The sequence below is a fragment of the Neolamprologus multifasciatus genome, chromosome 12 (assembly GCF_963576455.1).
Source record: "Neolamprologus multifasciatus chromosome 12, fNeoMul1.2, whole genome shotgun sequence".
Classification (NCBI taxonomy): Eukaryota; Metazoa; Chordata; class Actinopteri; order Cichliformes; family Cichlidae; genus Neolamprologus; species Neolamprologus multifasciatus.
The window spans coordinates 21,653,056-21,677,238 of record NC_140450.1 but is presented as its reverse complement, the minus strand read 5'-3'; the positions used below and the strand labels follow the sequence as shown (position 1 = coordinate 21,677,238).

The 24,183-nt window shown below is 38.5% G+C and overlaps 2 protein-coding genes and 2 long non-coding RNA genes across 5 annotated transcripts; 2 read left to right on the top strand and 2 right to left on the bottom strand.

Moving 5' to 3' along the window:
• Window positions 1-1,053: 1,053 nt before the first annotated feature.
• LOC146506956 (uncharacterized) lies at window positions 1,054-2,571 on the bottom strand. Its single transcript, XR_014877229.1, has 2 exons — window positions 2,532-2,571; window positions 1,054-1,894 (listed from the first exon to the last, which is right to left on the bottom strand). It is a non-coding gene; the product is annotated as an uncharacterized LOC146506956 (long non-coding RNA).
• A 5-nt stretch (window positions 2,572-2,576) lies between these two features.
• LOC146506955 (uncharacterized) lies at window positions 2,577-3,868 on the bottom strand. Its single transcript, XR_014877228.1, has 3 exons — window positions 3,577-3,868; window positions 2,995-3,041; window positions 2,577-2,624 (listed from the first exon to the last, which is right to left on the bottom strand). It is a non-coding gene; the product is annotated as an uncharacterized LOC146506955 (long non-coding RNA).
• A 2,133-nt stretch (window positions 3,869-6,001) lies between these two features.
• On the top strand, window positions 6,002-15,011 carry LOC146506954 (arrestin domain-containing protein 3-like). 2 transcript variants are annotated; one of them, XM_085180497.1, is made up of 6 exons: window positions 6,002-6,328; window positions 9,628-9,685; window positions 9,775-9,916; window positions 10,047-10,143; window positions 10,239-10,492; window positions 10,788-15,011. In XM_085180497.1, the coding sequence occupies exons 1-6, from the start codon at window positions 6,073-6,075 to the stop codon at window positions 11,103-11,105; spliced, it is 1,125 nt and encodes a 374-aa protein (XP_085036623.1). In that variant the 5' UTR covers window positions 6,002-6,072; the 3' UTR covers window positions 11,106-15,011. The 2 variants fall into 2 exon arrangements, with proteins under 2 accessions (XP_085036623.1, XP_085036622.1); XM_085180496.1 differs by having other exon boundaries at window positions 9,775-9,937.
• A 3,243-nt stretch (window positions 15,012-18,254) lies between these two features.
• Window positions 18,255-22,082, top strand: LOC146506953 (arrestin domain-containing protein 3-like). The gene is made up of 4 exons (XM_085180498.1): window positions 18,255-19,646; window positions 19,736-19,823; window positions 19,912-20,168; window positions 20,413-22,082. Exons 1-4 carry the CDS (start codon window positions 19,503-19,505, stop codon window positions 20,827-20,829), a joined length of 906 nt encoding a protein of 301 aa, XP_085036624.1. The 5' UTR covers window positions 18,255-19,502; the 3' UTR covers window positions 20,830-22,082.
• The last annotated feature ends 2,101 nt before the right edge of the window (window positions 22,083-24,183 follow it).

The following is a 24,183-nucleotide window of genomic DNA, read 5'->3' as shown; positions in this document are numbered from 1 at the left end:
TGGAGTTGTAAAGAAATTAAATACTTAGAACATATATTAGAGGGAACAGAATTTATTCCATTTGACAGACTAGTTACACAATATGGGATCAACAAGAAAAGATTTTTAGAATATCAACAAATTAAATCCATAGTAAAAAAGAAATTTAACCTCAGTCAAGTTGAATTACAAATACCACCAAGTGCGGTACATTTTCTTACTCTTAAATCCCCCAAATTATTATCTAAAATATACAGAACACTTTCTAAAATAGATGAATCAATATCCCTTGCAAAGTGGGAAGCAGATTTATCAGTCAGCTTAGACCAAAATGTCTGGTCTCAGATTTGCTTAAAAACCTTTAAATTGATTAAAAATCCCAGTCTGCAATTAATACAATACAAAATACTACATAGAGTGCACTATACAGGTCATCGAATGTTCAAGATGGGCTTTACATCCGCCAACAACTGCTCACACTGTCAAGGCAATACACCAGACAATTACATCCACGCTCTTTGGTTCTGTCCACCAGTGCAGAAGTTTGGGAGATATGTGAAGACTTATCAAAGTGTCTGAAATGTAAAATTCCAACCTCCCCTTTAGTATGCTTGTTGGGAAATTTGGATGATGTCACTACAGAAACTAATACAGTACACATGGTTTTTACTGCCCTATGCATCGCCAAGAAAACGGTCCTCATGAACTGGAAAAATAAAAATAATCTTAATTCTAGCCAATATAGAAACTATCTAATAGATCACATTACACTCAAAAAAATAACTCTTTAAATGAACATAAAAAAATCATGGAAAGAATTTCCACATGATTAAATTGCTTTATTTTAGCACTATGCAATTCTGTTACTCCAACTTAATGCACTCAAGTTGGACCAACTTAATTAAAGATTGATGAATCAACGTATTTACTGCATTTTGATCCAATATATTTTAATAGTGTTGATCCAACTTAAAGAGTTTTGGTCCAACTCAATTCAGTAGGTTTTCTCCAACTAATTTACTAAATTTGGTCCCAGCTTAAGTTAATTGAGTTGAACCACCTCATACAAATTAAGTTATTCCAACACAAGTCTTTAATGCTAATAGAAAGCAATTTAATCACGTGGAAATTCTTTCCATGATTATTTTAAGTTAATTTAAAGAGTAATTTTTTGGAGCATTTAACAAAGTCTAGAGTCTGGTTAACATACATTTCACTATTACATCTAAAAGGTATATAAAAATTTGTCATACACATCTTTTTGTTTTCTCCAATTTATTGAATTTATAGCAAATTTCACATAACGTATAAAGAATACATGAAATGCAAGTGCAAGTTACATAACAGAAAAAAAAGTAGTGGACAAAGCGGAAAGTTAACCTGTTTTTAACAACAATGAATGGCTGAATCAGGTGATTTTCTGATGACCAATACAACTACTTTGAAGGTCAACAGATGCACTTTCAAAAAAGAAAGAGCACCAATTTTGTGTTTTCTCAAAATCAATAAAAAATGCATGGTATCATCTATCTGCAATTATTTTAGGTTCATGGTCCAGATACATGGTGTAGCTGTTGTAATGGGAACATTTCTCAATGAGAAAATAGTGTTTTGAGAACCTGTACTTTGTGTGCTGTTGGATAGTTTGTGTGCATCTAATTCCATAAGAATCTTCTGCAGGACCTCAAAGGTGTACCTGAGTTCCAGAGGGTAGCTCAGGTTCAGTGAATAGACCAGACCAAGCAACATTGTCACTGCAAAAACTACATTGCCCAACTCACCCATCACTTCCACCCCCTCTAGAACAATTATAACATCCTGAGGGTCATCGCCAGGCTCCGCACCCTCTGACCGAATGACACAGATTCCAAAGACTGTCTCTGCTATGGCAGGGGCGATGCTTTTTATCAACTTCCTGTGACAATAAAACAAAAAAAAAAAGATAATGATTTCTCACTAATGTCCATTGCAAACAGTTTTAAAAGTACATATCTGTTTTACATTAATGTAAAATACCTAAAAGCTTTATTCATTCAAGCCTTATAATAATGTAAATGTAATCAAAAATGACTGCCCGATAATTTTCCTGACTCAAGAGAAGTTCATTCAATACCTCAACAATGTCCTGTCTTTCAAAATCTTGAGTTGTGATAGGGGTGACTGTGGCACATGAGGTAGAGCAAGTTGTCTACTGGTTTAATCCCTGGCTTCTCTAATCTGATACTAAAACTATCAATGGGTAACATACTGAAACCCAAGTTGCTCCTGATACATCCATTGAAGTGTAAATGTTACATAAAAATCTTGTATGAATGTGTGTATGAATGAGGTTATTATAATGATATTATAATAAGGTTAGTATAAAACACTCAAGAATGGTGCGTGTAGTATCCAGTGAGAAACTTAAAGCTCTTACTTTTCCTATTTCAAAATGTATTTTTTACAGACACCAGTAATATACAGGAAAACCCCATCCCCTGAAACTTTTTGTATGTAGTTCAAGCTTATCTTTGATCATCTCCTTAGTTAAGGATACAGGCAAGTTAACATACCAGGTAATCCTTCACCAGCTTCTCAGGATCTTCATTCAGGCACACGCAAAGACCTTTGGCGATGTATTCTCTTCTGATTTCAACAGCATCAGTCTTTATACACAGAGGGGGAAAAAAACAAATATATACGGAAATCCATCTCAACGACCTAGCAGTGGGATTAAAGAACTTTTAGTTGAATTACCAGGAATTTGTGAGAAATACAGAGGCTATTGTTTTACAGTCTTAATCTTTTCAAATAGTATTTATGCATTTTAAACAAGTCTGTCATTTTAATATTGTTTTTTACTTTGTGTATTAATTTAATCATGCCATACCCCCAATTCAAGAAAGTTTAGATGATGTGTACATAAAATCAGAATGCAATGTTTTCTTGGTCTCAAAACTATATGTCACTTACAAATGAATATATTAAATTTTTAACATGGGAATGTGATCATTTTTAAGAAAAATATTAGCTCACCTTGAATTTGATGAACTGGCCTGCCAGCTCTCCAGACCTTTCACCACCTGATAAGATTAAACATTTATTATCTTTACAGGAGGGAACTGCAAGTCTCCAAGTGTATTAAGTAGAAAAATATTTAATTTCAAAAAATAAAAAAACAGGAAAACATATCTGTTCATGTTTTGTCTTTCCTCCTCAGTGTACTAAAAACACATAAATTGTTAAATAAACCACTGTCCATCAGTTGCAACTTACAAACTTACAAATTTCAACAACCCACACGTAAAATGTAAATTTATCACAACAGTCTCTGTGGTAGAGCCAAACTAGCTTATGTGTAGAGGTTAAGTTATAAACAATATCTATATTTGGAGTAGCTAAGTCTTTCATATTAGGCTATCATGCTAGCATGACATTGTGCTATATTCTTGCACTAACGTGTTAGCTAGCTAGAATGGCATAAACAAACAGATATTTTAAAAAAAACAAAAAAAACCCAAATGTGAATAAATAAAACTGAAAAGAATCGACAAACTAATGATACCTTTGTGCAAAAAGTATTTTCATGAAGATGGATGAAGATAGATTCACTCTTACCTTTCCAAGATGACCACGAAGCAAACCATGTGCTTTCCTGCCTCTTGTTGTTTAGAATCTCACGTGATCTTGTGATATCGCGAGTCTTTAAGGCGGCTAACCACTCTTGTTAGATTTTATCATGTCATATCAACAAGAATAAATTTAAGAGGTGCTAAGTTGGTAAATTTCATGTAGATCTTATATGATTTTATTACGTTCACCTTGGAAACATAAATTCATTGTGTTCAAATTACATGTTAGAGTCTTGTAAATGCAATAACCACCAAATTTTACTTTTTTGAGTGTAGTCTCGATATAGCCTCTGCCACCACATTAGATCAATCCCTCTGGGCTCCTTTGATCGGCTCCACCACCTAGCGGGGGTAGGGGGTTGTGGTTTGGTCCCGCCTTAGCTATTGTGGTTGATGTGGAGGTTGGGACGGGCTTAGGGCACCTGGAGGACCCCTAGAGACGTTGTCCCTGGAGGGCTTAACCCGGGGGTTGTGCTCATAACCTGGTTAGTGGCTCTGGTCGCTCTTAGAGGTTGTTCTCCTCGTGGCTGCGTGCAGCGGGGCTGTAACAACTGAAAATAAAATAAAATAAATAATAAAAACAAAGGTCGATCAAATGGACCAATACGGCAATGCCATGATGATCCATTTGGCAAAATAAATCCATTGGGTATCCTTGTTGGTCTACAGACAATTCTGACGGCTAAAGAACCAAATGGGACAGGCAAAAAAAATATATAGAGAGAGGTAATTATGGGTTAAATTATGGGTATTTCTTAATTTCATTTAAGTTTATGATTATAAATCGGGGGTTGTGACCAGGACATAACTCTTTATTGGAAGAGAGCTATGACTATCCCCTTTCCCATTCACTTGGATAAATGATAAAGAAAGAATATTTTGCAAAGCTTTTGTAAGCTGAATTCTTTTCTTACTATTGTGAAACAAATTTTTAGACAATGATTGGTTATAAAATAAAATGTATGCAAAATGTGCTACAGGATGCAACATACCCACATGCCTTTATTCAGCTGCAACCTGATCTCTTTCAGCTGGAGCCTGGTGATTTGATTACAATGCCCTTCCTTTTAGCCACAGCATCTAATTTGGTTTGGTGCATTTTTGAGCAATTTTCTCTGATCATAGAATACAGCCAGTCTTCCTGTTAAAACAAAGCACTGTGATTTGACAAGACAGAAATTCTGACTTATGTTGTTTTGTTTATATCAGGTCAATCCTGCATGAACTCATATCCTACTTATGAACAGAGATTTGAAGGTACAAAATCTACTTCCTCAAATTACACTCTTTTTTTTTAAAGTGACTTATAGACACGGGACCCCTCCTTGAATCACCATCTTATTGTGTGGGAGGGGGTCTTTGTGCAAGAGTTTATAAGAGCAACCATCAATTTTCTTAGCGTCTTTTGCAATTCAATGGCTGGGGCTGGAGCCTCTCCCTGCTATCATGTAGTCAAAGATGTAGTACACGTGTAGGCAATAACTATGCAGCTGGACTGCGGAAATCGACACAGAAAGATCTTATCTTATCAAGAGATTTGAACCTAGAACTTTGAACCTAGAAAGACAGGATACGATGAATGAAAACTGGTGGAACAGTTTGTGGCGGAGAAATTACTGCATTTTTAAAAAAAGAAAAAATCAGGTAATTTAGGTGAAAGTAAGTGTTATAGCATGATCAGCAGGAGACCATAGAACTGGTTTTGATGGTAGTAGATGGTAAATTCTAGTTAGTTCACAGAACTTATGAAAAAAAAAGAGCTATGAGCTATTAGCTATGAGCTAAAACTAACTTGGTGTCAAAGTTAGTTTTACCAGTTAAACCACTGGTTTAACTAGTTTAAATGGACTGCCCAGCTATCCCTTCAGTCAATAGCTAGTAGCAAAAGCAGCAGAGGGAAGCACGGTGGTTCTGTGCTTAGCACTGTTGTTGCCATCAGTTACATGCCATGATACATGGCACTGTTGTTTTTCTGTTGCGTAACACCACCATTTGGAAACTTGCATCCAGAGTTTTTAGCTGCCCACCCAAACATAGCAGGCTACTTCTTTTGATCAAAAGGAGTTTGAATGAGGTGCTACTGTTACAAGGGTTGAAAAGCTGAAAGTCGTTCTTCAAACAGCATTTAGTTTAGTTATGGATCCCAAATAGCATTTGCAACATGTCAGTGTTTCTTAGATTAGTAAATGTAAATAAAATCTGTGAATAAACTGTGACTTTGGTAAAGACTTAGTGAACAATATTAAATAGCTATCTTAAACTGTACAAATCCCAATAATATGTCTAGTTGGTCATTATGGTGCACAAGCTAAATTTATTGTCTAAAGGGCTGTTGTAATAAATGTCTCACACCTTTTGGTACTGTGTCAAATTTAAAAAAAAAAAAAAAGCCCACGACGTCACTCTATAGGCGGAGCCTCCTGTCACGCCCATTGGATCTGCACGGCAGTGCTGAGAAAAGCATTTCGGCGACAGCTCAGAAATGTCTCCGATAAAGGACTTTAATGTGACTTACGGAACAATCGACGAAAGCGATACTTTTTCTGAAGGAGATACTATAGTTGGGACAGTTAGTTTCAGCCTGACAAAAGCCATCAAAGTCAAGAGCGTTTCTGTAAAGGCCAAAGGAGACGCAAACGTACACTGGTCTGAAGGAAGTGGAGATGACGAGAGATCGTACAGTGATCATAGGAGATATTTCAAGGTGAAGGAACTCTTAGTTGCAGAAAATGCTAAAGGTAGGTTTATTTATTTAGAACTTGGGAATCACGTTATTTTGCCATTTCACTCCTCATGGCGATATAATGAGTTTGTTATGATCACTGGTTTCTTTTAGTTTTATTCATGTAATCCTTGTATATTATGATAATTCCGTTCTTGCGCTTCTAGTTTGGTTTTCATCTACTATTCAATTTTCATTAAAATTTTAGTTCTTAGTTCCATAAAGGACGGTGCTTTAATCTGCTGTCATTTCCCAAGGAGTCCCCAAAGCGGATGGATTTATGATTTAGCTAGAATTGTGCGCGCGAAAGACGGATGTTTTAACCATTTCACTACACTTCGAAAGTTTTGTTATTTTAGACTTTAATTCTCTTAATTGTTTGCGTATCCTCTCTTGAATCCTCTTGTGTCAAACTATTGTCTGCCTTTCCCTGCGTCTCCCTTCCTGTTTTGTCTGTTATTTGTCTTCCGTGTCTTGTGACCAGTTTGAATTCGACCCTCTTTTCTACTTCAGTCGCAACTGTTTGAGGGTTCCCTCTTCTGTTACACTCCTTGATCACCCCATGTGTTTATAAATGGTACTTTCCCCCTTAGGCTGCACTATTTGTTGCGACGTCTATACACTTCTGCCGTGTGCTTCTCGACTCTGTTTCTGTCAGTTTTTATACTTTGCCAAACTATTAACCAGGTGGCGGGGATTGATATATAGCATCATATTCCGATGTTTTGCGTGGCTTTATCGATACAGAGACATGCAGAGACACCAAATATATTTTTATTCAATCCGTTACAAGGGTTCATCTCAACAAGAAGGCAAATCTCATGCACTACCATCCAGAGATAACATTATTTACATTTAATTAGCTCAGCTAATAAACCAATCAACACTGGACACCCTTTGCTTGATAGATCTACTTCCTATAAGGCTACAGCTCTTAAAAGTAGAGTCATAAGACCGTATATCATAGAGTTATAGTAGTCTTCAACCAGAAATGATAAAAACCTCAAAGCACATTTTCTATAGCTTCCGTCTTTTGCAGGAGCAACTGTGTATATAGAAATACCTGCATTGGCGTTTTTGAGTATATAAAACTAAATGAAGAATGGAATTTGTCCTTCTCTTGAAATTTAAATTGCTCAAAGCAAAAAGCTACTTTCACATTGGCTCTGGTCCCACTGTACCTCTGATTCTCTCTTCCCAGTTATCATTCCTTGTGAGTCTTGTATTATCCTAACTCACTAAACACAACCCAGTCACAGGCACTGTAGGATAGATTATAATATTGCAGAATTCCCATAGAGTCTTTTCAAAGTTAAAGTCATCTTCAGTGTCTGACACTGAAGATGACTTCTTTTTTTTTTTTTTTGGGGGGGGGGGGGGGGGGGGGGTTAAAATAATATTACTGACCTGGTAATGGCCAGGTTACCGGGCTGGTTACATCCATGGTTGTCATGGTCTTCTAGCTAGAAACTAGCAGACTGGCTTGAAAATAAAACATGTTACCAATGTGCAGAGATAGTATTAAAGACAATATAGTGATACATGCATTTTAAAGATCCCTGCTTTTTTTTTTTTTTTTAAAGAGTTTTCTGTGAAGTTAAGAATATTTAGAAAAGTGTGTGCAAAAACAACAGGAATAACAGTGCATACAGACATGAGTATTGATTAACTGTAGAAAAAGTAAGCTATAACTACTGATGCTTCAGTGAGTTCTGTTTGAGGTATACAAGTTAGTATGGCCATAAGCTACCACAGGAGTTACAACAGCAGAGGTATCCACATATTTGATTTGACAGATTTTTATACTGGATACCATTCCTGATACAGCCCTTCCAGGGATTTGTCCCAACTTCCCTTCTTCCAGATGATCTTTTGCTGATAGGAGAAACATTAAACATCACATAGATTAAATGAAAATCTCCCCAAAGTAAAATGCAGCTATTATTAGTTATCATTGCCTACCTATGAGCATTCAGTATGTCTGCCATATAAAAACCTTAAAATGTCACAAGCAGAAAAAAAATAAATAAAAAAAGAACCAAAAGCATTGTAATGCAGTTAAATTAAACAGACAAAAGTAAACCAATTCCATTCTTTAAAAAAAAAAAAAATACATTTAATGCAAAGTCTAAAACAGGAATATAAAAAAGTACTCGAGTTTCAAAGGTGAGTTTAAAGTTGTCTGTGTTTTCTTTTAGTTTTACTGAACATGATTCAAGTCACTTTTTACAGTGAAGTTCTTTATCAAATATATCTTCTAGTTTGTAGCTAGGCTTGATGCAGATCTTGGAAAGCAGCAGTTGCACTTAAGAGCCTACCACTCAAGACAAGCATTTTAGGTGGTTTAGACAGTCTCTTATTTTTGTGATGTGTTAATCCAAAAGAAACCATTCATTGCAAAGTTTAAGTCCAGTTTTAAAGTCCTAGATACAAAAAGTCAAACAACGGCGCCAAAGTTTTAACTGAAACAAACTGATCCAAACTGGGCAAAAGCAAACCGACAGGTGTCCCCCTTTCCTCCTTACGGTTTCTCTACGGAGGCGGTCCCGTGTCCGTTAAGGTGGTGCTGGGGGTTCGTCTCCTGAGATGGAGGCCCGTCCACGTCCTCGTGCTCCCCATGTGTAGAACTGTTGCTGCTGTTCGCGGAGGCCCAACTGTCTTGACGGCGGTAGGCCTCGCACAGAGGCAGGTCAGTGCTGTCCCACTGACTGTAGCTTTGCAGAGCAGAAACCAGCAGGAGGCAAAGAATCAGTGCAGCACAGAAACAGAGGAGCAGACGAGAGCAGCAGGTCAGAAACAAGCACAACCAACTCAGAGAGGAGCATGTGAAAGCACATTTGATAGAAACACAGAGGTTATGCAGAAGCACCAGAAACAACTTACACATAAAACAGCAATTTATTCATGTGTTATTATTTGATTTTAAGCTCAGCAGAATGGTGAGAACAAGTGCTGATGGATCAGAAAAGCAGAGCAAGTGCAGCGAGCATGGCAGACCCCAACTTGGCATGATGCAAACAGAGCTCAGAGACACCTCTTAACACTTGATCACAGAAAACAAGACAAACTACTTCAACATTCAACTTGCATAATGATAAATGCGTGGAATAAATCTAAATGTGGTATAATGGATTGTTACAAAACAAGTACAGAAGGAAATAAAGTTGTTCAACTTGTCTGGACTAAGACACATAAGTACATTTTGAGAATGTGAACTAAATTAAGTGATAAGGAGTAAATTGTTAATATATCAGTCCTCCTCTGTGCCATTTTTAAAAGTCTGTACAGGAAAGTTTAATCACATTTCTCCTGCAGGCACTTCACTTCCCCAAGGGGTCCATTATTTTAAGTTCAGGCTTAAAATCCCAGAGGGGTAAGTGGGAATTTCTGGCTGCAAGCATCAACACTGTGTCATAACTTCCTTTACAAACAAATGCGTTATACCACGGTTCTGTTTTATAGGAACATGCCATCATCCTTTACAGGATGCCATGGAAAAATTGTCTACATGGTTGAAGCAAAGATATCCAGGAGCTGGCGATGGCCTTCTACAGTACAAAAAGAGATCAAGTTTGTTTCTAAGGCATTTCTACACACTGTTCAAGTAATGGCAAACACTGCAATGGTTTGTTAGAAATTTTATACTTGGAAAAGTGTATTGTAACCTTTAAAAATGCAATTCAGTGAGGCATTAAGTTGTGTTGGAAAATGTTTGTCTGTATGTTTTGTTATAGTGTCCACAATCTGGTACAGTGAGTAAAAAGATGAGTGGTCTCTCCAAGGGACAGGTCCAAATGTCTGCTACTATTAACAGAACAGTCTGTTTTCCAGGTAAATTGTTTTCAATTTGCAAAATCTAATGTAAATACATTTAACAATGCAGTTATGCAATGCATAAGATTACTTATAATATTTGCTTTTGTCAGGTGAAACTTTATCTGTTGCCACCAAAATCTGCAACTCTTCCTCCAAGGACATGAAGCCCAAATTCAAACTGCAGGAGAGAATAGTGTACCGTGCTGGTTGCTCTTCTACGTCCAGTGAGAAAACTTTATTTAAAAAGGTCGGGGACAATATAAATCCAAACTCAGAGGAAAGTGTCTCCTGCCAAGTGAAGATTCCCGTTGATGTCATCATTCTCCATAACTGTGAAATCATCTCAGTGGAATATTACATCAAGGTATGAAACAAAGTCATAGTTCTTTTATATAGTATTACCTTAGAAATTAAACTTCATCTGTTTGTAAACATTTTCAGGTAAGTAATAGATACGGAAAATACGTGTCCTAAACTCTTAAAAAATGTATACAAAAAATTACTGCAGAACACATAATTAAACTACTACTATTGCAAAATGCTGCATAAAATTTGAATAATAACATATAAATTATTTATGACAAATAACTGAAACGGTAGCTTCATATGTTGCACTTTGATTCAGATGTTTACTAATCTATTACTGACATGTTTCCCAGGTGTATGTGGACATTAGTTTTGCCACTGATCCAGAGGTTGTGTTTCCACTGGTCATCGTTCCTCCCAGTTTTGCTGCCTTTCAGCCTGGGGAGGCTCTGGGGCCTTACCCACCTGGGACAGCCGGGGCTCCAAGCTACAGTGACTTTACTTCCTTTAACCAGTGGCCACAAGGTGCCCCACCATATGAGTTCTCAGCTCCAGCATTTTCATCACCCCCAGTACAATATCCAGGATCTACTGCTCTGCCTCAGTTTCAGCAGGAAGAACCACCTCCATCGTATACGTCTCTTTATCCTCACCAAAATGAACAACCGTAGAAGCTCAACTGGATACTGAGAAAATGAATGAAGTAAATGTTAATAGTAAGTCACACCTCAAAAATAGCTCTTGGGAGTTGGGCTAATGAATCTTCAGTTGGGTTTGGAAAACAGACATCAGTGTAAAATTCTGAAAGCCGAGATAAGAGACAAGAAAATTGGTTACCACATGTGTGTGCCTTTGGTGGGTGCTGAGCTTCTTGTTGGTCAATTAGCAGGACAGCATGAGGCCTTACAGCTGTTGTCACATGAGAGAACTCATAGTTGCATAAAAAATTGAGTTTTTCATACTGTACTAATGAAACAAAGAAAAGACAGCACATAGCTGATGATGATAACTAGTTTGCAAGTGGAATGGAAAAGGTGCTGCTTTAAGGCTGGCATTCACTTAATTATTTGTTTTTGTTCAGGAGTATGTGCCTGCAGGTGAACAGTGAGTAAACCAATGATTTGTTGTGAATTTTACCTCCATGTTGTCTTTGCTACAACCATGATAATTAGAGTTTTTTATTTTCTTTTGTGGGGTCTTTATTTTACAATAGAAAGTGCCTTGAGGCAACTGTTGTTGTGATTTTGCCACTGTATTAAAAAAAAAAAAACCTGCTTCTTGTCTGCGGTCACTGGGTTTTATAGTAGAGTCATCAGACACTTGTTTATGCCAGGCATTTCCAAGAAAGTGTAGTCATGTGTCTCTTGATAGGTTGTTACTCTTTAAAAGGTTTAGTTGAAACATTTACTAGCACAGAGATAAGTTCATCTCCAGATGCGCATACATTGTATTTATAATACAGTGGGGCAAAAAAGTATTTAGTCAGCCACCGATTGTGCAAGTTCCCCCACTTAAAATGATGACAGAGGTCAGTAATTTGCACCAGAGGTACACTTCAACTGTGAGAGACAGAATGTGAAAAAAAAATCCATGAATTCACATGGTAGGATTTGTAAAGAATTTATTCGTAAATCAGGGTGGAAAATAAGTATTTGGTCACCTCAAACAAGGAAAATCCCTGGCTCTCACAGACCTGTAACGTCTTCTGTAAGAAGCTTTTCTGTCCCCCACTCGTTACTTGTATGAATGGCACCTGTTTGACCTCATCATCTGTATAAAAGACACCTGTCCACAGCCTCAACCAGTCAGACTCCAAACTCCGCCATGGCCAAGACCAAAGAGCTTTCGAAGGACACCAGGAAAAGAATTGTAGACCTGCACCAGACTGGGAAGAGTGAATCTACAATAGGCAAGCAGCTTGGTGTGAAAAAAATCAACTGTGGGAGCGATCATCAGAAAATGGAAGACATACAAGACCACTGATAATCTCCCTCGATCTGGGGCTCCACGCAAGATCTCATCCCGTGGGGTCAAAATGATCATGAGAACGGTGAGCAAAGATCCCAGAACCACACGGGGGGACCTGGTGAATGACCTGCAGAGAGCTGGGACCAAAGTAACAAAGGTCACCATCAGTAACACACTACAACGGCAGGGAATCAAATCCTGCAGTGCCAGACGTGTTCCGCTGCTGAAGCCAGTGCATGTCCAGGCCCGTCTGAAGTTTGCCAGAGAGCACATGGATGATACAGCAGAGGATTGGGAGAATGTCATGTGGTCAGATGAAACCAAAGTAGAACTTTTTGGTATAAACTCAACTCGTCGTGTTTGGAGGAAGAAGAATACTGAGTTGCATCCCAAGAACACCATTCCTACTGTGAAGCATGGGGGTGGAAACATCATGCTATGGGGCTGTTTTTCTGCCAAGGGGACAGGACGACTGATCCGTGTTAAGGACAGAATGAATGGGGCCAAGTATCGTGAGATTTTGAGCCAAAACCTCCTTCCATCAGTGAGAACTTTGAAGATGAAACGAGGCTGGGTCTTCCAACATGACAATGATCCAAAACACACCGCCCGGGCAACAAAGGAGTGGCTCCGTAAGAAGCATTTGAAAGTCCTGGAGTGGCCTAGCCAGTCTCCAGACCTCAACCCCATAGAAAATCTGTGGCGGGAGTTGAAAGTCCGTGTTGCTCGGCGACAGCCCCAAAACATCACTGCTCTTGAGAAGATCTGCATGGAAGAATGGGCCAAAATACCAGCTACTGTGTGTGCAAACCTGGTAAAGACCTATAGTAAACGTTTGACCTCTGTTATTGCCAACAAAGGTTATGTTACAAAGTATTGAGTTGTATTTTTGTTATTGACCAAATACTTATTTTCCACCCTGATTTACAAATAAATTCTTTACAAATCCTACCATGTGAATTCATGGATTTTTTTTTCACATTCTGTCTCTCACAGTTGAAGTGTACCTCTGGTGCAAATTACTGACCTCTGTCATCATTTTAAGTGGGGGAACTTGCACAATCGGTGGCTGACTAAATACTTTTTTGCCCCACTGTACATATGAGAACATATTTTTTTATGCTACTTCTATTACTTCATTTCCTTTTTTTATTTTCACACAAAGACTACAGGCCAATAAAGGGTCTGTTGCAGTTCAGTGGCTTCCTTCTGGTGGCCACACTTTCTAACAATTTAATAAAATCATACACTCCAAAATCCAAGTTTCAATTTATCTTGACGTTTGCTTTGTTAGATTTTATCTGTGTATGTATCTGTAAGTTTTTTTTTCCATTATTTTCTGAATTTCTTTATAATTTTATCCCATAATAAGTTTTAAACTGGTTATCATTGTTGTAATTTTTGCTAGGTTTTCATTTTTATTATGTTTGTCCATGTGAGTCTTATTTATTGAAATTTCAATTTACATGTGATTGCCTGGAAAGCACTTTGGCTCAATCACTTTTGATTTAAATGCACTATAAAAATAAAACTGACTTGACGTTTGTTAGTTATGTTAGTTAGTATTATGCTCATTCATTTCAGATAAAATGAGGAGGCCTTTTCACAATTTATACTTAGTAGTATACTAAGAGTATTCTATATTTTATCTTTAATAATATTTAATTGTTAAAAATTCAGTGTGAGTTGTGGCTTATGCTTTTGGTGTGCAATTCTGCTTATTTTCTGTGTCATTTGTAAACACAACACTGGTTCATCCCCTTGACTTAGGTGTATTTTCTTATGTTTACATATCATTAAATAATACCAACAGTTGTCTCAAAGCATTTTATATTATTATTTATTTATTGTGTTTATTTTTATAACAACCTGTCTTGCACAAGTATGGTCTGAATGCTTTGTTGTGCTAAACACATTTGCTTTCCCAAGAGGAGCACTATGGACTTTAGGTAGGTTCTTCTTGCTAATCATTTTATTTTATTTTATTTTATTTTAATTATTGGTGTGGATATTATGGATATTAAGTGTCTACTACCTGTTCCACAATATGGAGGGGTGGGGGGGCTGCTGTTGTAAGGCTGTATTGATTTATTAATTGAGTTCTTTTCTGTGGAATTTCACTTCTCCCCTTTTTTAAAATTGTCTTTCTTACATTGTAACCGTGTTAACCTTTGCTTATTTTCTGTTGTCAGTGCATTTCATAATAGTGTCATGAGACACTTGTTATGCCAGTAATTTCCAGAAAGAGCAGACATTTGTGTCGTGATAGGTTGTTACTCTTTGAACAGTTTAGTTGAAACATTTGCAAGCACAGTGATAAGTTCATTCTTAAAACTGTTTCTTTTTTTTTAGGCCACAGTGATTTGGTTAAGCTCTGCATCAGCCAACAGTGTGTTGACTACAAGTGGATTCAAACTGCAATTCTTGTTTGTGATGAACCTGCATTGCCTGTGCAGGTCACATGTAATCACTTGCTAAGAAAACAATGGGAAGTCAGTCTTGTTTATTCTATAAACAAGCCTAACTTCAATTCATATGCAATGGTAATTTGAAGAGCTTTGTATATGATGAATGAAAGGAAATTAAAAATGGGAATAAACCAATTAAAAGAGTTTTTAATTCTTTTAAAAGTTACAGCTGGTCAGAAATGTAGGAAAGATAAAGTGCTAATTCACCATGTTTAGTTCAGTAGGTATACTGCCTACAGATATCTAGTATATGCACACCTTTCAGAAGAGGAAGCATTGACTGGCTGACAGGTGTTCCCTTTACTGCACCATAACAGAGATGTAGCTCAGGCCAATTTAGTATCTCAAGGCAGTCCATTAAAGAAAGCAAATGCTGTGTGCAAAAACACCCTCAAATTTTGATACCCTCCTCCTCTAACCAAATATGTTTGTTTTTCCTAATACACACACCCACATACAGACACAAACCTGTCCAAACACCTTCCACACAAGTTATGCTTTGCATCTTTTAACACTAATCTAGATTTTAAGTTTGAATAAAGTATTAATAAGATCTTAAGGTTAGGTTATTGTTTCTAGAAACTTTTCTTTTGAACTTATTACATAACAGCATCACAATCTCTCCACAAGCTTCAAAATCAGGTATTTGCAAGCATTTGCAAACAGGAAAACAAAGGAAACGTCTTTAATGATGTCTAAAAAATTATTCAGGAAATTGGGAGGATCAATTTTGTGAATAATAACTGAGGCATTATACACCACTTCATGTACTCAACAATCTTGCAAAAAGAAATGCATAATGCACAGTGCACAATGTAGCTCATTATTAATGAGGTCATGAGGAACATTATTGTATAGGTGTCCTTTGTCAATATGGCACAATGACACCACTTTAATAAGGTGAGCAGGCCCCCAATTTGACATAAAACAAGACTGAATAGCTCCTAGGAAAGCTCATTCTCTAACCATGATGTCACAGTGATTCCTCTCAGCTGCAACTCCTTCACAACTTTCTGGTGCTGCTGGATCCTTCTCTCCACTCTCTTGCTGAAAGATATACTTGCTGACAACCTCATAGAATTATGTGAGGTAAGAAACCTCAGAAATACTTCTTGCAAAATCTCACAAAGCTTATAAAACCAAAACAAGGCTACTGCAGTTGCAGCCTTCTGGAGTCTGGTTAAGCTCTTTGCACATCACAGACTCAGATAAAGAGTCTTTTAACACTCAGTCTTTGACTCAAGTTGATAACCAGGGGTGCACATACGTGGTCTGCAGGTGAGCATGTGCTGTCAAAATAAAAACCACGCACCAGATAAGAAGTTGCAACGTGCGTTTGCGTACATAAGATTTTCTGGAGGAGGAGGACAGGCATTTGTTTAGAACTCTTAAAGATGTCAAAGAAGCAAGCTCCTTTAAGCAATTACTTTGGTGTTCCTCCACCTCCAAAGAAATGTCAGACGTAGTCAGAACCGCAAAAGAAGCGCGTATTCTTGGAAAAGTGGTTACAGGAGGTGAGCTGGCTTCAGACAAATGATGAACGCACAGAGATGTGGTGCAGAATATGCCGTGAAAATCCCACTCTAGCGGACAACTTCTTATCTGGTGCGCGTTTTTATTTTGACAGCGCATGCGCACCTGCGGACCACTTATGTGCACCCTTGTTGATAACTCACTCTTTACTTCTTTACTTAGATTGTTCAGTCACAGTTATGCAGAGTCCCATTGCAGCTGGTGGGTCACACCCAGATTTTCAGGGTAGGATTTTCAGGTTGGAGACACTTTACACCCAAGACATCTTACTGACTGCATATATATCTGTGTAGTCAGAAGCCTGCAGGGCTGCAAACAGTACTGAGGACACTGGGGGAAATCAATGGGTTTTCCGCACTTCTCCACATCCAGCACACTGCACAGGAACACTGTCTGAGCAGAGCAAACAAAATGATAAGGTCTATTCTCTCTGCTTACAAGGTTATAAAGGTTCACAGCGGGTAAAATAAGTATAAAACATGTCACCAATTTTAAGTACATTTATTTCTAAAGGTGCTAATTTAATGCTAACATTAAGTTCTGACCAGATCTCCAGTCCACAAAAATAAACAAATGAAACATAGATGTTCACAAATTAGATTATGTAGAATAATTGGAAATGAGACTGTTTTTTATTGAACACATGCAGAACAAGAGGTGTGAAAGCCATGGAAAGACATTTTGTTGCTTTGTCAAGTACTGAAGGTTCCAGTGAGGACTGTTGGGGAACAGAGAGAGAGAGCGAGAGAGAGAAAGAAAGAGAGAGGGAGTTTTACTGGCTTTTCTTTTGTTCATGTGTGCTATATATTTGTAATATGCCCTTTTGTATGAGTATAAGAGTATCAGGCACGTTAGAAAGCTACGTTAAGAGGACAAGTTTTTTGAGAGAATATGTCTGTGAAGGTTCTCTAAGTTGCTTGAAGATGTTTCACCTCTCATCTGAGAGACTTCTTCAGTTCAGTTCAGTCAAATAGTGGAGATTCCCAGATTTAAGTCCTAGAGGAGTGTCCCCCCAAGGAGGTCAAAAAGCCCCCTGTTGCTCCTCTACCTGATCACATGAGCCAAGGTGTGAAAACGGGTGTAGGTCACAATCAGCCAAGGGTTACGGGTGAACCCGCTGTGAAGCCTAGCCCCACCCTATCATGTGATTTTATGAGGTCAAATGGGCCAGGATGTGTGTGGGCGTTAAGATCTCAAAACTGGATTATAGATGGCAGACAGTTTTGTGTCGTAAACCACCGCCTCTGTTCAAAGATGGTCGTTCACAGTGGACATACATGGCTTCTTTCACTCCTCTTTCAATCATGAACTGTGCTCCACCGACCCCCTCCCTCTCAGGACGAACAATTCTTGGAACATCTGTGATGGCCGAAACATGTCTAAAATGTCCCTGTGGCAATTCCTCACGGTTCTCACAACGGCCACGCTTCGAGAAAGGTCAAAAAATCCATGACAGATAGATAGCTAGATAGCTAGATAGAAAATGTATTTATTTATTCATATAAATGACATAAATATAAATGAAATAACAAGAGAAAAGTAACAAAAAACAACTTAAAAACATCAAGTTTTCATGAATATCTCTATAATATCTCTATCTAGTGTGACCTCTGTGTTATGGCTCTTTAAATGAAGGAACAGGGTCGGGTCAATTTTATAGCAACAGCCCCTTTTATTCAATATCTGAATGACAAAGTGCAACAAAGTGGTTTTAATTCTTGTGGAAAACCAGCACGAGCCGTCTGTGGGAATCCCTCATCACTTAACATTTAACTATGTTAAAAAAAGTTCAAGTAAACTATTGACACTATAGGTACGCACATCCTTTTCAAGCATGGATGGACTGTTGTAGGATGTTCGATATCTGTCTGCTGTTTACCGGAAAGATAAAAAAACAACAACAACAACAAATGCTGTTTGCATAAGCATGTTTGTGGCTAGCTAAGTAACTTAGCAATGCTAGTTAAGCTAACACTGCCATTAACCCATCCACCATGCTACACAATAAACCCACCAGGTGCCGTGGTGATGGTGCGTTGGAGGCTGCAGCTGCTAAGGGTTAACTACTGCTGAAGCTTTGGATGGCTGCCAAAACGGCTCTTCCAGTTGTAACAAGTGTCACTTGGCAGTTTGCTGTCTTCTGCCGTGTGTTTGGCAGTTAACTCACTCCGGTGCCAGTGGGTATATTGTTCGTAAGCGATTTTTGCCATTTTGTTTGGATTATTTATTGTTGTAGGTGCCTATTTTTTTTTATGGAGGCATGGGACACACGACACAGGAGCTCTAGTTATACACTCCAACTTTATTCACCTCCAAACATGAACTAAGCATATTGCACCCAAACACAACAGAACCCTTCCTCCAAGCTTGGGTGTGAGTGGAGCCCTCTAGTGGGTCGCCACACGTGCTAAAGACTTGGGATGCTGTGTAAGACATAAATAAAGCTAAAATACAAAGGTTTGGACACCGTTTTGCATGTTTTCCTACTGTAAGGGTGTCTGCAAGCATACAGAGCTCTGAGAGGGTACAAGCTGACAACTTTGGAATTCTACTAGAAACAGTCGATCATATTTGTTTGTCAAAGCTGAATCCAAGCATGTGTAAAACATTCACTTAAACTGACTTGCTCCAGCAAACGTCATTAACAGTTGTGCTAATTTCTTAGCTGTTAATTTGTGTTGTTTGGCAGGTAATTATTGAAATGAACAGACTGCATGTTTGTATATAAATTAGCGGACTGTTAGATGATCTAAAGACATTTCTACTCCCCTGGTCACATATTTACAAATGAGTAAATACGTTAATTTGTCTTAGTCACAAAAGTCACAATTTCTATATATGATCCTAAATATCATGGTGGCAGCATTGAGAACGCATTTACTCTCTTTTACTATTTTTGAAGGTGCTGCCATTATAAAAGTCTCTGCAGGAAAGTTTAATCATATTTCTCTTGCAGGCACTTCACTTCCCCAAGGGGCCCACACTTTTAAATTCAGGCTTAAAATCCCAGAAGGGTATGTGGGAATTTCTGGCTTCATGCATTAATACCGTGCTGTAGTTTGCTTTTACAAATAACTAGATTCTGTATTTTTTAGGAACATGCCTTCGTCCTTCCAGGGGAAACATGGAAAAATTGTCTATGTGGTTGAAGCAAAGATATCTAGGAGCTGGCATTTGCCTTCTGCAGTACAAAAAGAGATCAAGTTTGTTTCTAAGGCATTTCTAAACACTCCTCAAGTAATGGTAAACACTACAATGATGTGTTATAAATTTGACATCTGGATTACAATTGAGTTGATCTGAAAAAAAAATGTCTGTCTGGTTCTTTACAGTGTCCACAATCTAGTTCAGTGAGTAAAGATGTCGGTGTTTTCTCTAAGGGACAGGTTCAAATGTCTGCTACCATTAGCAGAGGAAGTTGTTTTTCCAGGTAAAATATCTGCAACTTACAAAATAAATGTGAATAGATTTAAAAATTAAGCTTATTGTTAATATTTGCTATTGACAGGTGAAACGTTATCTGTTGTTGCCAAAATCTGTAAATCTTCCTCCAAGAACATAAAACCCAAATTCAAACTTCAGCAGAAAATAGTGTACAGATGCGATGGCAAGACTAAAACCTGTGATGAGACTCTGTTCAAAGAGGTCAGGGACACTATCCGTCCAAACTCAGAGCAAACTGCCTCCTGCCAGTTGAAGATTCCTATTGATGCCATCGCCACCCTCCATAACTGTGATATCATCTCAGTTGAATATCAGTTAAAGGTATAAAACTATGTCATAGGGATTTCATGGTGAACTTTGGTTGTAAATGTTTGTAGGTAAATGTGTGTCTTAACCTCTTAAATAATTAATAACTACTATGAATATAAGACGCTGCATAAAAAAGCATAACAAATAATAATTTAATGTCAAATTAAAAAAGTAAAATTGGTAGTTTTATAAATTGCACTTTTAATTTGATTGTTACTTTAGTCTGATTTGATTCTAAATCTCTGACTTTTTCCAGGTATATCTGGACATTAGTTTTGCCTTTGACCCAGAGGTGGTGTTTCCACTGGTCATCATTCCTTACAGATTTGCAGCCATTCAGCCTGGGGAGCCTGTGGGCCCTTACCCACCTGGGAGAGCCTGGGCTCCAAGTTACAGCAACAACCCTTCCCTTGCCTTCCCCGCTGGATCAGGTGCTTGTCCCTCACTAGATCCCACTCAGCATGCAAACATAACAAGTGGCAATTTTAACCAGTGGCCACAAGGTGCTGCTCCATACGGGTTTTCAGTTCCAGGATTCACATCACCTTCAGTACCTGCATACCCTCCTGCTACCTCTCAGTTTCAACAGGGAGAACCATCTCTCTCAAATCCATGTCTTTCCCCTGAACTGGTTACTGAGCAAATTAATAAACTAAATGTGAGCAGTAAGTGACACCTTAAAAATAACTGTTAAGGTGAAAACCAAATTGGTCAGAGGCTATTCCTCAAACTGTAACTTTTAAATAATGGATTGGATTTATATAGCGCTTTTCAAGGCACCCTACAATGCTTTCATTCACTCTCGCATTCACACACTGGTGGAGGCAAGCTACGGTTGTAGCCACAGCTACCCTGGGGCAGACTGACAGAAGCGAGGCCGCCATATCGCGCCATCAGCCCCTCTGGCCAACACCAGTAGGGTAAAGTGTCTTGCCCAAGGACACAACGACCAGGATAGAAAGCCCAGGGATCGAACCGGCGACCTTCCGGTTACAGATACGCTTCCCAACCCCCCGAGCCACGGTCGCCCACAAGTATCTGAAAGAAAAGAAAGTGGAATTAAATCATGTCATTGAGCCCAGATTTCACCTGTTGATGGCAGCAGAGGTCCAGCGTGACCAAATGTAACAGGGCAGACAGTTCTTTGATTCATACTGCAATCTCTGATCTCAAAAGAGGTCTTTGAGTCTCTTATTATATTTTTTTTGTTGATCCAAAGATTCCTCTGTGGTCGTTGTTTTTGCCTAGATTTGGGAGGTATAGTATATCATCTTTCTCCACTGTAAATGATTCAAAATGCAGCTCCTGGATTCTTAAGTTGTATGAAAAATACATAACTCATGACAATTAGTTTGTAAAGGGAATAAAAAGTGCAGTGTGCTAAGGGTGGCATTATTAATTAGAGCTAGCGGTGTGTGTGCTTTTTTCATTTCTTTTTTCAGGAGCATGCGTCTGCAGGTAACTAATTAGTGCGTAAATTTGCTGTGAATGTTACTTTTACAGTTATGTTTTTTTGTCTTTGCTACATTGTACCCATGTCTGATCTTTGTTGCTTGACTGTTGTCAGTAGGTTTTATAACAGCATCATCAGACAGTTGTTTATGTCAGTAATTTCCAAGGATATGCAGACATTTGTCTCATAATTGGTAGTGTAGTTGAAACAATTGGTAGCAATAAAGATAACTTCATATCAAAATATGTATAACACTGTATTGTAACTGCTTTATTTATTTTCTATTGTTAGATTTTATCCGTGTTTGTTTTTTTTGTTTTTTCATTTTTTCCTTTTATAATTTTATCCCACAATTTTCATGCTGTTTATCATTGTTGTGCTTTTTGCTTGGTTTTCATTTTTTTTATGCTTGTCTGTGTTTTACTTTTTCTTTGGATACAGTTAATGTAAAACTGCCAACTGCACTTTTAAATGTAGTATAAAAATGAAATTGACTTGGTATATGTAATTATTGTTCACATATTTGGGGTGGCTGTAGCTCAGGTGGCAGAGCAGGTCAGCCACTAATCAGAAGGTCAGTGGTTTGATCCCAGGCTGCCTCCTGGCTGCATGCCAAATATCCTTGGGCAAGATACTAACCCCATGTTTGCCTACTGGTGGTGGTCAGAGGGCCCGGTGGCGCCTGTGTCTGGCAGCCTCCCCTCTGTCAGTGCGCCCCAGGGCAGCTGCGGCTACAATGTAGCTTGCCATCGCGAATGGGTGAATGACTGAATGTAGTGTAAAGCGCTTTGGGGTCCTTAAGGACTAGAAAAGCGCTATACAAATGCAGGCCATTTACCATATTTAGGACGAGAAAGCCTTCTTGCAGTGTTATCCGTAGGAGAGAGCTGCATTTTATCTTAAAGAATATTTAATTGTTGCATAAGTGGTTCTATGTATGCTGGAGATGTAAGGTTCTAGAGGTGAAACACTTGCCAGGGCTTGTGGCTTATGCATTTTGTGACGACCTGCGTGGTCTCTGTTAACTTAACAGAGACCACGGTCATTTTGTATACTTACTCCCCATAGGTTTGTCTTGCCTGATTTGTTGTCAGATTTTTGGCCGCCCTCTTGTTTTTGATATATAAAACATTCTGGCCCAACCAAAGAGAAAGAAATCACAAGATATCTGTAAGCTCAAAAGTGCAAAATGAACCAAAAACTACACACTAATTCCGACTATGGCAGATAATAAAACTAAAATCATATTTAGCTCTCTATATAAGTTCGAGCAGGCTATACATTTAAGTGCGTGGATTTTTTTCTTTTCTTTTTTTTTTTAAACTATATATATACTATATATATACTATATACTATATACTGGCCAGTGGTTGCCAGTGGACTCCCACACTGAAGTCCAGGCCCTGTATTTTAACTGATTAGTACTGGTTGAAGCTGGTAAATAGATGCAATCTAATCTAACATTTCTCTTGATATTTACATCAATAAAATTGTTGAGCAATTGCAAGCTTCGAATTTATTTTTGAGAGTGTACATTTTCCAGGCTGTAGACAAAGTCTTCATCCAGTGATCTATTGAGAAGGTAACAGGAAAAAAACTACCAGAGATGCCAGTCACAGACCTGAAGATGTCTTTGGTCCTCCAAGGTATGGAGGCTTATCTCCCCCACCACTTACCCTACCAGTGGCAGACACCCTCAGACATCGGTGCGTTGGTGGTTTGGGCCTGGAGCCTGGGGCTCACTTGGGCCACTTCGGGGGTGGGGTGCCCTCAGCCTCTCGGCCTGGGGCTCGGTCACTCTGGCGCAGCTGGCTGCCGGCGGAGCTCACGGGCACGTCACTGCAACCCCCCCTGGCTTCTGCTCCGCAGCTGCTGAGTGACCCCTCATCTGGGACTCTCGTCAGCTCTTTCTGGGATAGTGGCGCGGCTGCCCCTCTGTTGGTCTTCCTTGGTCTCTTGTGTTCTGAGGGCCTCTGGATGTCTGGAGTTTTGATCTCCTCCATACCTGCTTCATGCCCTGGAGGACTGGGCTGTGGCTCCCCACACTCTCTAGTAGATCATTACATGAAGGAACCTTTTAAAAACAAGTGCGTTCATGCTCACAGGTGTACACACGGGTGCTCACACAGACAAACTACACCCTTTTTGGCTCCTACCTCAAAGCACACTGTGCGCTGTCGATCTTCTTACGTGCTGCACAATAATGTTTAATATTTAGTATTTACCGTTATATTCCCATATATCATTGTGATGTTGTTTACTCTATTGCTCTCGTTTTCTTCTGCTTGTTTTCTTTTTCATTGGTGAAATTAAAAAAGTATCTACTGTTAAAAAAAAAGAAAAAAAAAAAAGGAAAATGTGCGCTGTAGCAGTTTTTTGACCATAACATTGTGATATGTTAGCTTTGTTTGTATGTACGAGTCAGAAATAAACTTGGACAGCTAACAAAAAAAAAGAAAAAAAAAAAAAAGAAGATGTCTTTGAATCTTTGAAAGACAGAGAGTCTCGGAACATCTGCAGGATATTGAACTGTCAGTTATTGTGTCATTTGAACTTTATGTATGCTTTGAACCT

Excerpts from the sequence above, each read along its gene's own strand:
- LOC146506954 (XM_085180496.1), top strand. The coding sequence starts at position 6,073 with ATGTCTCCGATAAAGGACTTTAATGTGACTTACGGAACAATCGACGAA. Across the intron at positions 9,686-9,774 it reads AGGCTTAAAATCCCAGAGGG|GAACATGCCATCATCCTTTA; the intron begins GTAAGTGGGAAT and ends TCTGTTTTATAG. Across the intron at positions 9,938-10,046 it reads TAATGGCAAACACTGCAATG|TGTCCACAATCTGGTACAGT; the intron begins GTTTGTTAGAAA and ends GTTTTGTTATAG.
- LOC146506953 (XM_085180498.1), top strand. The coding sequence starts at position 19,503 with ATGCCTTCGTCCTTCCAGGGGAAACATGGAAAAATTGTCTATGTGGTT. Across the intron at positions 19,824-19,911 it reads TACCATTAGCAGAGGAAGTT|GTGAAACGTTATCTGTTGTT; the intron begins GTTTTTCCAGGT and ends TGCTATTGACAG. Across the intron at positions 20,169-20,412 it reads CAGTTGAATATCAGTTAAAG|GTATATCTGGACATTAGTTT; the intron begins GTATAAAACTAT and ends GACTTTTTCCAG.